The 15,440-nt window shown below is 39.5% G+C and overlaps 1 protein-coding gene and 1 long non-coding RNA gene across 2 annotated transcripts; both read right to left on the bottom strand.

The window, feature by feature from the left end:
- Positions 1 to 521: 521 nt before the first annotated feature.
- LOC143879864 (serine/threonine-protein kinase STY13-like) lies at positions 522 to 14,025 on the bottom strand. The gene is made up of 3 exons (XM_077382511.1): positions 12,574 to 14,025; positions 1,246 to 1,465; positions 522 to 933 (listed from the first exon to the last, which is right to left on the bottom strand). The coding sequence occupies exons 1-3, from the start codon at positions 13,473 to 13,475 to the stop codon at positions 814 to 816; spliced, it is 1,242 nt and encodes a 413-aa protein (XP_077238626.1). The 5' UTR covers positions 13,476 to 14,025; the 3' UTR covers positions 522 to 813.
- On the bottom strand, positions 9,473 to 12,565 carry LOC143879865 (uncharacterized). The gene is made up of 4 exons (XR_013251419.1): positions 12,248 to 12,565; positions 11,515 to 11,607; positions 11,370 to 11,443; positions 9,473 to 11,264 (listed from the first exon to the last, which is right to left on the bottom strand). It is a non-coding gene; the product is annotated as an uncharacterized LOC143879865 (long non-coding RNA).
- Positions 14,026 to 15,440: the final 1,415 nt, after the last annotated feature.

The following is a 15,440-nucleotide window of genomic DNA, read 5'->3' as shown; positions in this document are numbered from 1 at the left end:
ACGCATAAAAAATTGATAAAACCTTTAAATCTAGCTACCACTTCTATAGCATCGTCACCAAAGTAGAGTTTAACCACCAAGTTCGAGTTGGATTGGTGTGGTTCCTAAGTTACGTATAAATGTATCACACTGTTACTAAGTATTTTGATTTAAGTTCTTTTCTCACCAAAATGCCACTTACAATCCCAAAGATATGGCCACATTGCTTTTCCCTGTTGTGGTATGGGGTTGTCCTCCCTAGATCAAATCCGACCACCTTGTTCATGACATGAATGGGACTGACTGTCCGATGAATCAGGAGCTAATCTAATGCCGCTAATAACATAAAAGCATGAATATATGATTATCAGATGCTGTTAGGATATGAACTCTTCTACATGCTCGTGCTTCCTGTTCACTTCCTACTTGTAATACATTCATGACAACTATCATAACATGAAAGTTATAGAAGGGTTTATGGCATTTTTGCCTGTTATCTGCAGGTATGTAGACAGAAGAAAATTTCATGTTTAGGAGAGATCAAATAAGCTGTAACAACTTAATACAACAAAAGAGTATCCAACAACAACACAGAAGGAAACCAAAGGGATCTGATAGAACCTTCTGCTAAACAAAACAACTAAAGCCCACATATGGCAGAAGGCATACACATTCAAATCACTATTTTCAGCAACAGTTCAGTAAGGCGAGGGAGCAGAATCTACTAAATAACAGAGGATAGTAAATACCAGAGGCTTGCAACCTTTTCCTTTTTTCTATTTGAAGAAAATACTGTAGATACATGGGGCAGGGGGTTGAAGAAATTGCCTTGTTTCAGTCTGTGGTCATTGGTTGTGTCAGGCAACACCGGAAACGAGCCTTGCGAACATTTGTCATTATCTCCGTCTCTGCGTTCTCGAGCATGCGGACCACTTCAGTGAAGGGTGGGCGCACCTAAAGTCACAAACACCATTCTCAGGAATTTCTAGGCAAGGGAAAATCTCGGGATATATTAATTTCTTTTATTATTTTTTTTAGGTTTATATTGGGAAAATATAAAAATAAAATTATTAAAAAATATCTAAATTAAGAAAAAATATAAAATATAAAATATTGTAAAAGTCTAGTGATATTATCGTGGCAAATAAATATTTTGCTATATTTTTTAAAATTCTTGGGATTATTTCGGGATTTTGTCGTTTTGTCAAAATGTCTCGATAAAATCACTATTTTTTGAAAATGTCGGAAATATGTGACAGGGCGCACCTCGGGGTTGGCATCCCAACAGCGGGTCATGATGTCGCCGAGCACAGGGAGGCAGTCATGAGGGATGATTGGCCTGACACCCCTGTTAACGACTGCAAATGCTGCCTGAACGGCTGTCATGTTCTGGAATGGAAGCATACCTGTTATGAGCTCCCAAAGCACAATACCGAAGCTGTACACATCGACTTTTTGGTTGTACGGCCTATGCTGTATCATCTCTCTGCCAACAAGATGAGGGATGCACTCAAATAGCCATTTGGGAGCAAATAGAAAACATACGATAGAATAAAAAACAACACCACAAAACACACCCGTACATAAATCATGATGAAGGATAGAGAACAAAGGAAACACCTTTCTTGTTATGAGTCTGTACTTAAGAAATCAGCAGAAGAAAAGGCAAAAAATAATCTATTATATGATCCAAAGCATCTAATCAATTGAGAGATTACAAAGAGAGATTGCAATCCTAAGTACATATCTGTGCAAATATCTGTGCAAATATATCCTTGAAGGCAATCGATATTCAATAACAGTGAGTACCATAACCTTAAGATGCATCCAGATACAACTTTTTAACATTATGCCAGCAGTCCTGCAAGTTCCCTATCAAAATGATAGAAGGGAGTTGACAAGAGGACTGCGTGACAGTACTGACAGATTAAAGGATAAGAACAAGAGAAGTGTGACAGTGAGAAAGACTCAATTGCCTCTGGATAGTTATCCTGAAACAGGGACTCAAGACCAATGTTTTATTTTTATCAAAAGTGAAATGATGAAAAAGACTGATTCCTTTGCCTTGGAAAAAAGAGAATCAAATCATTAATTTTTTTTTTCCTACGGAACAAGTAGAATAACACCCTAAAAGGGCATAGCATGGCAAAGGCAGACATTTTGATGAGAATCTAAGCATTAAATGTTTTTTTCCTATGGCAGAAGTAGAAGCGCATCCTACAAGGACATAGCATGACAAAGGTAGACATTTTCTTGAAAAGATTAGGAATGAGAGACACCATTTGCAGAGAAAACCTTTAAGATAAAAATATGTGACTGGTCTGTAGAAACCTAAATTGCAGATATTTATAAAATCATGTAGATATTTAACATATTTACAAAAGTCAATAGCGATAAAATTTCGTAGACCAAATTGGAATCCAAAATGATTAGCTGCAGTAGATGCATCACGGTGCATCTAGTGTACATATTCCTATTTGCCACTAAGAGGAGCGAGGAGAATGGAAAATCCCCTTTGTGAAGGCTAACCAGTATGCTTGTCATTTTGATTTCTGTACTACTCAGAAAACCAATTGACGCATCCATAAACTTCACATTTTGACATGTCATTGATAAATACTTTACTGAAAGAAATATCATCAATAAACCTCAGAATGTTCACATAAGCAGGTCGCCAAATGCACAAGATAATTAACATTTTTACAGTTATTGCCATTGTATAAAAGAGAATTGCATATGAAAGCGTGCAACCAAATATCACACTCCAACTACACATTAAAAGACTAAGTGAACATGGGTATGTCGTAGTCCCTTTTGTTGAACCAAGAGTAGGTTCTCCATAGCGAAATCATTGCAAAAGGCAAACAAGTTCCAACATGCCTCCTTCCATTTTCTCAATTTGGATGTTCCTCCCCAATGTTACTGTAAATGCCGCTGAAAGATGGGAAGCACACTTCCAGGGGATCATGTTTCCAAATCAAAAAACCTCCTGCTTCCCAGAAATTGGGGAAGAGTGATTTGGAAGTGTAGGAAGCCCGTATTCCAATTTTAGGAAGCACATATCCCATTTTCTGGGAATTGTGTTTGGAAATCGAGTTTCCCCATCGTCGTCACCATCTCGCTGCCGACAAAAAGCCACCCCTCTCGCTGTCATTACTCGTTTGTCATTTACCGAGAAGAAGAATGGAGGAGGAGAGGTAGGCTTGTTGTTTTCTTTTATTTCCCCCTTTTTCTATCCACTTTCGACTTGCTTCTTTCCCCTATTGGTTTTTGTAAAAGAGGCTCTTTTTTTTTTATGGCAAATGACTGTATTTAAAAGAAGAAAAGGAGGGATGCCCCGCAACCAAGGTGGTCAGTACAAGAGGCTACAAACTAAAAAATACTACAAAATATATATATGAGGAAAAGGATTGTACGCTCGAGCGTACCAAGCTTATGGTACGCTCGAGTGCCCAATCACATGTGGGCTCACTTTGTTAGGATGATCCAAAGCATTCATTTGAAAGGCCCTTACATAGATGGGGTGTGTACCAAAAATCAGCTCCATAGGATCATCCTAACCCATCAATTTGTGAAGGGCAGGGCAAAATGGACAGACCACAAATCTGTCCATTTTTGCCCTCCACTTTTGGAGGGGTTAGGATGATTCAATGGAGCTGATTTTTGGTACACACCCTATCTATGATAGGGCCTCGCAAATGAATGCTTTGGATCACCACAAAAAATGTGGGACCCATGTGATTGGGCACTCGAGCGTACCATAAGCTTAGTACGCTCGAGCGTACAATCCTTTTCCTCATATATATATATATATATATATATATATGAAAACCTCAAGGAGGAAGATAATCATACAACCCTAAGCTCTCCTTATATACCCCTGGCCCCGCCAATCTATCGGCGATAATCTAACATGCTGGAAGGAAATAGAAAAAAGAATATGAAAACCTCAAGGAGGTATATAATCATGCAACTAAGCTCCCCTCATATATCCCTACCCTCGCTAATCAATCGGCATCAGTATTTGACGATCTTCTAACAAGCTGGAAGAGTGGAAGGAAATATATGAACCTGCCACTTGGTCTTGGATCTCATCACACATTGGGCAAATCTCCACGGGAAGGTATTACTCTCCTTTAGCCACTTGATGGTGTTAATGGAATCTCCTTCCACAACCACTCGACCCATAAGGTTTCCCTCTAGAAGCATGATGCCCTGGACTATTTGGACTATTTCTCTAATCTCTTCCTCATTAGTGATCCCAGTGGGACTGGAAAAAACACACGATGTTACCCCGTTCTCATCTCCAGGAACTCATACTCATGTTGGCCCCAAGCTCCTCATGCTAGATCAGTCAAAGTTGAGCTTTAACTGACGAGGGGCCAGTGGTTCCCACTCTTGAGGATACAATGCCTCATGGCCCAAGCTGCCACATAGCTCCCTCCATCCGTGCCAAAGGTCATTAGTTAAGATGAACCTAAAAATGGGCAAGATCCTGACCCAAGAGATAGTCGGAGTTATAAACTTCCAAAAGATGAATCGAGGGACTTTTATTGAGCTTCTAAATACCCGGGCATTTCTTTCCATCGATATGACCCAAATCACGGCCAACATTACCACGTTCCATAAGATCTTTCCTTTTTTCCGCCAAGGTGAAAATGACCAACCCTTTAGAAAGTCAATAAGCCTAGATGAAAAAATCCACATTATATCAAATCTGGATAAAATTCTGCTCCAGACCTCGCGGGTGAAACTACAATGTAGGAACATATAATCCACCGAATTCCTCGCTGGATGCATAGACCGCAATGATAAATGATTAGCATGTGATGATTCCCGAGATGATCCACTATCGATATTTTATCAAGGAAGGCGGACCAGCCAAATGCAAACACCCTTGGCAGAGTTGGAATGCTCCACACTCTGGATCCACACGAAGTACAGGTGCATGGTACAATCTAATGGTAAAATGATTTGATGCCAAATACTCCAGAAGAGCACCAAATCGATAATTGGCCTCTAAAATCTCTAGAAGCCTAGCCACTCGATCAAGGTCTCTGTCAAAGAAGTTCCATGCAATTCTATCATCTCTCCTTTCAAAGCATTCTTTAACAAATACTTCCTTATTCACCACCAGGACAAACAAATCAGGGAACGCATCCTTCAAAGGTACCTCATCACACCATTTGTCTAACCAAAATCTGATCCTATCACCCAAGTATACCCAGAATCTAATGCCTTCGTTGAATTTCTGCCTTTACCTCAAGATGTCCCCCCAAACAATCAATCCTCCGTGTCTCCTCCATGTCTGAGCTTGCCGTCAGTTATCCATAAGACAGAAGAAGAACCATACCGTACTTTCAATGATCCGGACCCATAATTTATGGTTATCCTCTCCAAACCTCCAAAGCCACTTCCCAAGGAGGGCATTGTTCACTTGTCTTAGTATTCTAATACAGTGTCCACTGGCTCTTATTGGTTTCCATACCTCATTCCAGCTTATCAAATGCAACTTCTACTTCTCATCTGATCAACACCCCCCCTCCCCCCCCCCCCCCCCCCCCCCGACTCAAAAAAAAAAAATCAACCCCAATCAAAGGAATTGACGCTCGATTTGCTCGATGCGATAGATCACACACTCATGGGACATTTAAACAGTGATAGCTAGTAGATAGGATTATGATAGCTAGTAGATAGGAGTATTCGCCAGTACTGCCTTTATGAGAGTTATCCTTTCCCCACAAAGACTAATTTTCCTTCCATGAATCCAATCTTTTCTACGCCCTTTCTACTATTAAATCTCACTCCCTCTCTTCTCGGCCTTCCCACACCAAGAGGAAGTCCAAGGTATGATGTCGGAAACTGATCTATCTTGCAACCAGCTAGCCCATCAATCTCCTCTACTGATTTATTAATGCCAAGGATTCTAGACTTGTGAAGATCGATCTTTGGCGTGTTATCCCCTCATAGCAATGAAGAATAGCCTTCAACTTTAGGACCATGCCCACCTGAGGAGCACTATATATCAGGGCATCATTTGTAAACCGGAGATGTGATACCTCCACTGTGATTACCAAACCTGAACCCTTCAATCAGCCCCTGAGCCCTCCCTTTTTCCATCATTCTACTTAGTGTCTCTACTACAATCACAAAAGAGAATTGGGAAATGTGGTCTCTTTGCTGAAGTCCTCTAGAAGACTTGAAGAAACCTTTAGGAGACCCATTTATAAGAATAAAAACCCAAGCCAAGGAGACACATTTCCTTGCCAAGCCCGCCATCGACTTCCAAACTCCAACCTTCCTAGCATGTGAACTAAACAATCCCACTCAACTCGGTCATAAGCCTTTTCCATATCCAACTCTCAAACTATTCCCTTGTCTCCATTCTTGGAATAATGATCCACTACTTCATTTGCTATCGATGCACGATCAAGGATTTGTCTCTCTTGTATAAAGGCTTACTAGTTGCTCGAGATGATCTTTGGAAGAACCCTCTTCAACCGCTCCTCTAATACTTTAGCTAACACCGTATATAGACATTCGACTAAGCTAATAAGTCAAAGACCTACCATATTAACAACTCCTTTTACTTTATGAATCAACGCAACGAATGTAGCCCCAATACCTTTATCTAGCTCCAAGCCATCGTAAAACTCATTGAAGTAACTTAATTAAACCCTCTTTGAAATAATCCCAACAAGTCTGAAAGAAAGCTAGGCAGAAGTCATCCGATCCTAACGCTCTGTCTCTTCCAAGTACAAAGGCCCTGTCCTTATCTCTTCTTCCGTGAAAGGTTTTTCCAGGGCAGCTCTCTCTATCTTCCAAGGAGCTAAACTCCACCCTCTCTGGTGTAGGGCAGACAAAATCCTCTAATGAGTAGAGGCCCTTTTAGAAACCCATTGCAATCAGATCCTTCTCTTCCTTGATCATTCTGTCAACCTGCAATGCGCTTATATGATTACCACGTCTTCTAGCGCTAGCTACCCCATGAAAGTATGTCGTTTTTTATCTCCCTCTCTGAGCCATCTCACCCTTGATTTTTTGCCTCCACACTATCTCTTCTTGCATTACAATTTGGTTAAACTCTTGCTTTAGAGAGCCATCTTTTCTACCTCCTCCGAACGGGCTAGATCTTCCTCATCCGCTCTAGCTATAAGTTTGATTCTGAAGATCAACCCTACTTTCTTTCAGCCCCCGATTTCTGCCTATCTTGATTCCACTCCTTTAGCTTCCTTTTCCATGTGGATTTTTTTTCCAATCACCGCATCAGCTGAGCCTAAGGCTGTTTTTTAATTCCACCAACTCTGCAATTTCTCCATTTTGGGCACTTCCAGCCAAGCTAGCTCAAATCGGAAAGGGATGTGCTAGCTCAAATTGGAAAGGAATGTGACCCCACGACTCCAGTCTAGGATCTAAAAGAATAGGACAATGATAAGATGTGGTTTGAATGCATACCGGCAAACATAAGGAAGGAGAGCATCCATTAAGGAAAAATGAGAAGTCGGTTGATTCTACCGCGATTCGAATTTCTCACCATGTGACCTAGGCCCCATTCAAAAGAAGATCAATAAGCTCATTTATGCAGATGATGTCAGAGAAATCCATCGTGCAATGACTAGTTCTACTACATCCCACCCTTTCCTCTACCATTCTAATCTCATTGAAATCTCCTCCAATACACCATGGATCAGCCCACTTGCTCCTAACCTCATCCAATTCTGCCCATAAGGATAGCCTCTCCTCTCCCTGAATCGGCGCATACACGCTTATGAAAGTGAACAAAGAATTATCAGCTACCTTCTTCACTAGGATCGATGCTGAAAATCTTCCAATGTGATTCTCAATCGCCTTGTATATCATTGAATCCTAAGTGACTAAAATCCCCCCTGCAAAGCCAACTGTGTCAATGGTGACAAAATCCTAAGATGATCTATCCCCGGCTCTTTAATTATTGCTCGGTTCTTAAAATCCATCTTTGTCTCCTGGATGCACATGACTTCTAGCTTATACTCAATCATTAATTGCTCAACATGTGTTTTTCTCTCGAAGTGACCCAACCCTCTCACACTCCACGATAATATCTTCATATTGTCACTAATTGATGGGAGTCCCTTGGAAAGGCTCCTTCCCGATCTTCCCCTACTTCTACCCCTCTAGGTTTTGTTGTCGACGAACCTTCATCGTTCACCGAGGACTACGAGTGTACCATGTCCCTTATCATCCTCCAAGAGGCATCCAATTTTTCTAGCTCTAACATATCCCCCTCTCCTAGGGGGCTCTTCTTTTTCTTTTTTTTCTTTCCCCTTTTAGAAGAAGATGAAGAAGAAGAACTGGAATTCTTTATTTTTGCGATTTTTTTGTGTTTGTGAATTACAGTGAATTCCATTAAAATATGATTCAATTCCAAATTCCAATATGCTTTAATTCTTCTTCAGAATTCCATTACGTGTGAAGACAAAGAAGAAGAAGAAGAAGAAGAAGTGCATTTTATTTTTAACCCCCCTGCCCCCTCTCTTATTCTTTTTTTTTGGTTTAAGTTTTGAGTCTTTGATTAAATGTTCTGTTGTGAGAGTTGTTCTTTGCTCAAGCGCTTACAAAAGGAAGTGTGCATTTTTAATTCTTTCCCCCCTTTGTCTATTTTCCTTTAATTCTAGAGATTTTGATTAAGTCAACTGTTCTTTTGTTGGAGTCATTGAGTTGTTCTTAAGAAATTAACTACAAGAAGAAGAGGAAGAAGGGTGCATTTTATTTTATTTTTTCTTCGTTTATTCTCCATCTCTCTTTTTTTTTCTTTAATTTACGAGACTTTATTTACGTGATCATTTGTAGCAGTTGTTCTTAATTGATTAATTACAAATTAATTGATTAGTTACAAGACGAAAAGATAGAAGAGAGAAGAAAGCTGGTTTTCTTCTCTTTTTTCCCTTTTCTCTGTGCCACTAGTTAATTATTTATCCGCAACCTTTGTTTGATTAGGCTAGATTAATTGGTCTCTTTAGAGTGTAATTATTTAGAGGACGAGCCTTGGCGCAACGGTAAGGTTGCTCCATTGTGACCTGGTGGTCACAGGTTTGAGTCACGGAAGCAGCCTCCCTGCAAAGCAGGGTTAAGGCTGCATACATCTAGCCCTCCCCAGACCCTGCAATGGCAAGAGCCTCATGCACTGGGCCGCCCCTTTTTTTAGAGTGTAATTATTTTATTACTTATAGGCAACCTTGTTTTGATACTTTGATTAAATCAGAATATTAGCTTAATTGTTCCTCTTAGTATGTGCAAGTTAGTTAGGTACAATTCATAATTCATATAGTTCTTAAATCTTAGTCGTATAGGTAGTTAAATCCGAAATTTCGGATTTCGGATTTCGGTGAGGACTGAAACCGAAACGTTCCGAAACTAAAATTGCTGGTCGAAATTTCAGAAATTTTGGCGAAATTTTTCATAAAATATTAATTATTTATTCCTTTACAATTTAAGTAATTTCGGCCGAAATTTCGGCCCAAAAAACGACATTCCGAGTGCCTTTACAGAATTTCGGCTAAAATTTCGGCTTTGGTGGGGACTGAAATTACCCCCAAAACCGAAATTTAAAACCGTGGTTACAACATGACTAGTTATTGTTCACAACTTTATAAACACTAAGGTTGCCCACAAGTAATTCGATCAGTATCATAAGATTAATTGTTAATTAATTCATTATTTTATTTGTGGGAGTGTAATGTTAATGTGTATAAATAATTATGTATTTATGCAGGATAGATCGCTTAACTTATGCAGGGTAGACCTCCAACTCCCATCCAAAGTGTACATAGTGTACGCTTTGGATAGGAGGTGAAGCCATGAAGATTTCGCTGTGGAATAGGAGGTGGAGGTGCACTTTTCCTATTAAGTCATCCTTTGATTATTTTTCTCGGTACATATTGTAATCCAATATTATTTATATCGTACTGAATAAATAACTTAAAACAGGCAAGCCTAGCAGTACAATCAGACCACAAGTGTTAATCACACCAAGTGACTATACATTATGTGCTTAGTTTATGTCTTGAAAAAAACTCATCTCATTCTCGCTCTGAAACATCTCATTGAATGGACAGCCTCCACATAGCCATCCACCATACTCAAGTTCATTTCCTTTTTGTGTGGGACATAGAAGAGTGATACAAAATATTAAATAAAAATCTATCCCGAATAAGTACATCATAGATACAAGTTTGACATGACATGGAATATCATACATGGCAGCAATACAGCTAGACACTGCACGTTAAAAATCAAAACCTAATTCAACAAATTAAGACCTTAGTTATGAATTCAGGATCAAGGAATCACCAGTTCTCAGAAAAATAAAGCACAAACCGCTAGGATTCGCCTGTATAAAATAACGGTACAATTTTAAATTTGCTTTTTATTTTAGTAGCACAATAAAAAACCATTTCTTTTATGGGTTTTGCTAAGGGCACTCTGTTAAGGTGCTATAAAAGGTGATTTTACAGCTGTTTTGAGAATTTTACAAATACGAAATTACACCTATCTCTCAAAACAAAATTAAGGTCTGGAAACAAAAGAACTATGAGTTTTAACAATATCAAGACCTCAGACACAAAGGCACTATTCGTTTGAGATAAAGTAATTTTGAGTCCAATAATCAGTTTGGGCTCTCAATCGGTTGTCACAATCTCAAACGAACAGGGCCAAAATAAACTAAGAAGAAAGCTTATGGTGTTTGACATTTTATTCTGTGTGGTAATGGTGCCTATACTCCAGAATATGCTGAACAAGTGTCTCGAGTGTTTAAAAACTCGCATTTGGCCAAGGCAAAACTAGGTCGACCAAATTAGAGGTTGAGCCTCTAGCTCAGCTGGTAATGACTATGTATCTTTCACCCTGAGGTCAGGGGTTCGAACCCAGCTTACCTACCAAAAAGAAAGGTTGACCAAATTGAGTCAATGAAATACCCGATGAGCTTTTTGCTCTTTCAGCCAAGTAGAATGAACTTTCAATGGAGTCGATAGATCCAAAATAGGTCGACTTGGGCAGGTCCACAAAGCACCTAGTAAGTTCTCGAACAATGAGTGGTCCCAACCGTTGCTGTGGTGCGTCGAGACCCCCTTATCATCAATAGGTCATGCCGTAATCATCTGACTTGAAAGAATATTGAGGAGTGCAAACGGACAGCTCATAAAGAAGGAAGAAGACGAAGAAAAAGAAACCCAATAGTCCACATCCATGGGTAATCATTGAGGGTTAGGATCATCCGAGAAATGCGCTTTGCAGCTATGAGCCATCTACAATGAGGCCAGTCAGCTTAACAATATGAATCACATACACAGTAATGCATGAACCGGATTAGAGAAAAGAGGCACTAATACCAAGGAGGCTAAAAAAGTTACCTTCCCAATATAAATAATAATTAATACAAAACTGGTGCCCTTACGGTGAATTTATAATTGCACGTATCTTCTACCTACAATGAGACTCCGTTTTTAGTGACTCATAATTCTTAGACACTCGATTCATAAAATAAGTATATTCTACCTTTCAGAGCCTATCACGCTCCTCCTTTCTGCCACTTATAATAACTAAGGGTGGATTGGATGGGCCATGGTAGTGGTAGCCAGTGGTCGAAGACTACAAACAAGAAAGAAAATGAGGGTGAATTTCCGAAGGGGTGAATAATTGAGTGAATAGGTCGAAGATTCCTCTCACTAAGGCGGTAAGATAAGACCATAAAATCTTTATAGATATCAATCAAAGAAGTCCATTTCAGCATATTCAAACAAAAAAGTTGATTGGGAATATATCAAAAATGTGTTATACATATATAGCAATTAATCGGCTATATATAGGATGTGATTTGCTAGGGACCATTGTAGAAAGGCATTTCATGGCGGGCTGTTTGGTGTGAGAGCAGCCACCTCAGATGAATCAAATGAATAAGAAAAAATCTGCTAAAAAGTGAGCCTGTGTGGCTGCTCTCACATGCAACGGCCAGCCGCAAAATGCCTCTATGGGATGGTCCCAATCAAATCCAGGGATGGGATTTTATAGGTAACAAATCGGTGATTAACACTAAAAAAATAATAACTTAATATACAAGAATTCTATTATAATACATAAGAGTATTAAAAAATAATAAGAATAGTAGTAAAATGAAATTTTACATGAAATTGCTGCATAAAAAAGGCCTTAAAATACCTACCAAAAAAGCTTTAAAACATCAAAAGAATGTGATGCATAGAAGATATAGTGGATACGTCGATAAACTCACCTTTTTATCGGATTAGAGTCATATCACCATCTATCGTGATAGATTGGGAAGCTTGTGAATGATTTCACCATGAAGATTGGGCAAAAAAAATATATAAAACAATTAGGACACACGTTTAAATCATCTCTAGTGAATAAAAAAGACGTGTTTAAATCATCTCTAGTGAATTAAAATTCACCCCATTGACAATGCAATCTTTAGCTTATTCCTACATTAAAGCTACAGCAATCAGTCCTAAGGAGATCACCGAATATAAATATGACAATTTATTGATAGAAACAGAAAAGGCAATTTTATGGAAGGCAAAACAAAATATCTAGACTTACGGAGCCATCCAACGGTATGTTCCTGTCTCCGGTGTCATCCCCTCTGTCTGCACCTCAATCCTTGCCACTCCAAAATCTGCAATCTTGATTGATTTATTCGTAAAAATTAACAAATTGTCAGACTTGAGATCCCTGTGAATGAACCCCAACCCATGCACGTACGCCATCCCCCTTGCAACATCTAAAGCTTGCTTGACCGCCAATTTCAAGGGCACTGACCTATTCTGCCGCCTCATTAAGAACTGTCGAACTGATCCACCCTTCGCATACTCAGTCACAATACACCAAACCATGGGCTTCCTACAACCCCCAATAAAACGAACCACATTCGGGTGCTTAAGCGTTGCAAGCATCATGACTTCCTGAGCAAACTGTTGCTCCATCAATTGTGCCCTCTCTGGGTTGTTCTCTGGCCTTTCCAGTATCTTAATTGCAACATCTTCCCCATTATAAGTACCCCTATAAAGCTTCCCAAAAGCTCCCTGTGCAAAAGCCATTCCCATGTTAAGCTTCCTCAGATCAATAATCCATTCATCATAATTCTTGAGCCCTTCAGCTGGGTATCTGTTATCCATTAAAGCTTGGGCTAACAAGTCATCACTGAGAGCATGTGAAACCTTCCCAGGGCGGAACACGCTGTGGCCAACATAGTTGTTGGTCACAGTCCTTAAGCCCTGGTGGTGTAGCATAAGGGTGTGGGAGTCATTAGAACCAACACTACTGTTATCAACAGACATCGAGACGGACCCACCACCATTACTCGTCTGCAAGCTCCCAACACTGTCAATCGACATGTTGGAACCCTCGCCGAGTTTCTGGTAAAACCCTTGTGTTAAATCATAGAAGTTGTTTTCATTGTCAGTGCCAATAATTCCAGCGAATTTCGGACCCTCCACCACCATCTTTTCTAGCCCGAATCAGAATCTCAAAACCTAATTAGTTTCTCAACATCAGTTTTCAAGCTGAAATCCTCACAAAAACCCTAAAAACAGCTCCAATTACTTCTCAACCAAGGCTTCTCTCAATATTCTATAGAATAAATATCTCAGCATCTAACTATACAGATAAAAACCAAGAACCTTAAAAAAGAAGTAAAATCTTAAGAATCAAACCCTAAGTTTCCAGTCCTATCTGAACTAAAAGCTTTTTTCTTTAGTGTCAGCGACCGAACCTTCTTCACTCTCACTATAACAATCTAAAACCTGACGAAATAACACCAAAGCAAAGGAATAAAAAAAAAAATCTTCGAAAAAGAGAGATCAACAACCATAGAACTATCAATCCGAAATTACAGGCTTTCCTCAGAATCAGTAGATAAATTTCCGAACCAACTGCATCGGATTTTCTACACTAGACAGACAAATACTAAAAATAAACAGCTAAAAAGACTCAGAAACCGTTAAATTTTGCGAAATTTCTGATCCGAACCGTCGAATCACCGATTTTCTCGATACGTACCTCGATCGAGAGGGATTTGAAAGGAGATGCCTGAAATCAGAGGTAGAAATGCTACTCAGGACAGAAAAAATCGAGATCAAAGGAAAAATGGCTATTCTGAGAGGGATTTTGCCTCGTTAAAGAGGAGAGGACTAGTAGAAGAAGAAGAAGAGTAAGTCGTCGTTTCTCATTTCTTTTGGTTCGTTTTCATTTATTACTTTATTTTTTATTTATTCCTTTATTTCAGTTCTTTACATCATTTTATTATTATTTATTTATTTAATTAACCTCGCTTTCCTAAGCTGGTCTTTCACTCTACGCGATAATAAACCGTTTTCTAGCGATTTTATCGCGATATTTTGATATGACACAAGCCGAAATTTGCGTGCCTCTTATTACGGAGACAGCTATTTTCCACAACATGGTTGATTAGTTTCTCTTTTTAATGACAATAATGCCCTTATAAACACGAATAATACCGTAATCACTAGCTCATGATTTTTATGGCAGCATGATTCAGGGGTTTTTGGGTAGTTTGGGACTTGCATATTGCATTGTTACTTCGGAAAATGGTGGCATGAGAGGATTACTAGGAACTTCATCGGGGCCCATTTTGTCACATGATCTGGTCCTTTCATCTTGCGGGTCCAGCAAAATGGATGTTGTGGCCTTAAATCTTAACCATCCAATCGGAGGTCTGATAACAAATGTTGATGATTAACATTACGTTTAGGCATGCCATCCCGATGAATTGTTAACATCATTAGGTAGGCCCTGATAAAGCTCCTTATGAGCTTCTGACAACAAGCACGTCTCATTGTATTAATTCCCCTTTTCATATGCCGTAAAAGTTGGGAGATGATATTTTCACCCCTCTGCAGTACGCATTCGCCCACTTTTAACGTGATTTGACGTCAAAATTGCCTACTGTTAAACGTTATAAGGGGGTGCGAATGCAGTGGCCCTAAAAAATTTGTAGCCAACTGCAATAGTAAACTACTATAATACCCATGACAAAAGTAGACCTGGAACTAAGGGTGTCAATTTTGGTTCGGGCTCGGAAGCTCGCTCGAATCCTTAACGAGCCGAGCCGAGCCGGCTCCCCAGGCTCATTAAGCTTAACGAGCCGAGCCCGATTTAAGCCAGGCTCGGCTCGGCTCGTTAAGAATTTAATATATTTAAATATATATATTATATATTAATATATACATTAAAATGGTTGTCCAGAGAGTGAAAGGCAGGGGCAAAATATGTCACTTCATTTTTGGAACCCCATTTGTTACTAGGACCACACCCCCCACAGTGTAAAAAAAAGTATTTAAATTACACTAGTAGGGCTGTCCAGGGAAGATGAGGGGTGTGAACATAATATAACCCGAGCTCGGTAAGGCTCGCGAGCCTGGCCGAGCCTGGCCAAGCTCGACTCGACT

This window comes from Tasmannia lanceolata, unplaced genomic scaffold, assembly GCF_043159265.1.
Source record: "Tasmannia lanceolata isolate RefF3 unplaced genomic scaffold, GAP_Taslan_0.1 ptg000006l, whole genome shotgun sequence".
Classification (NCBI taxonomy): domain Eukaryota; kingdom Viridiplantae; phylum Streptophyta; class Magnoliopsida; order Canellales; family Winteraceae; genus Tasmannia; species Tasmannia lanceolata.
This window is presented reverse-complemented; position numbering and strand designations above follow the sequence as displayed.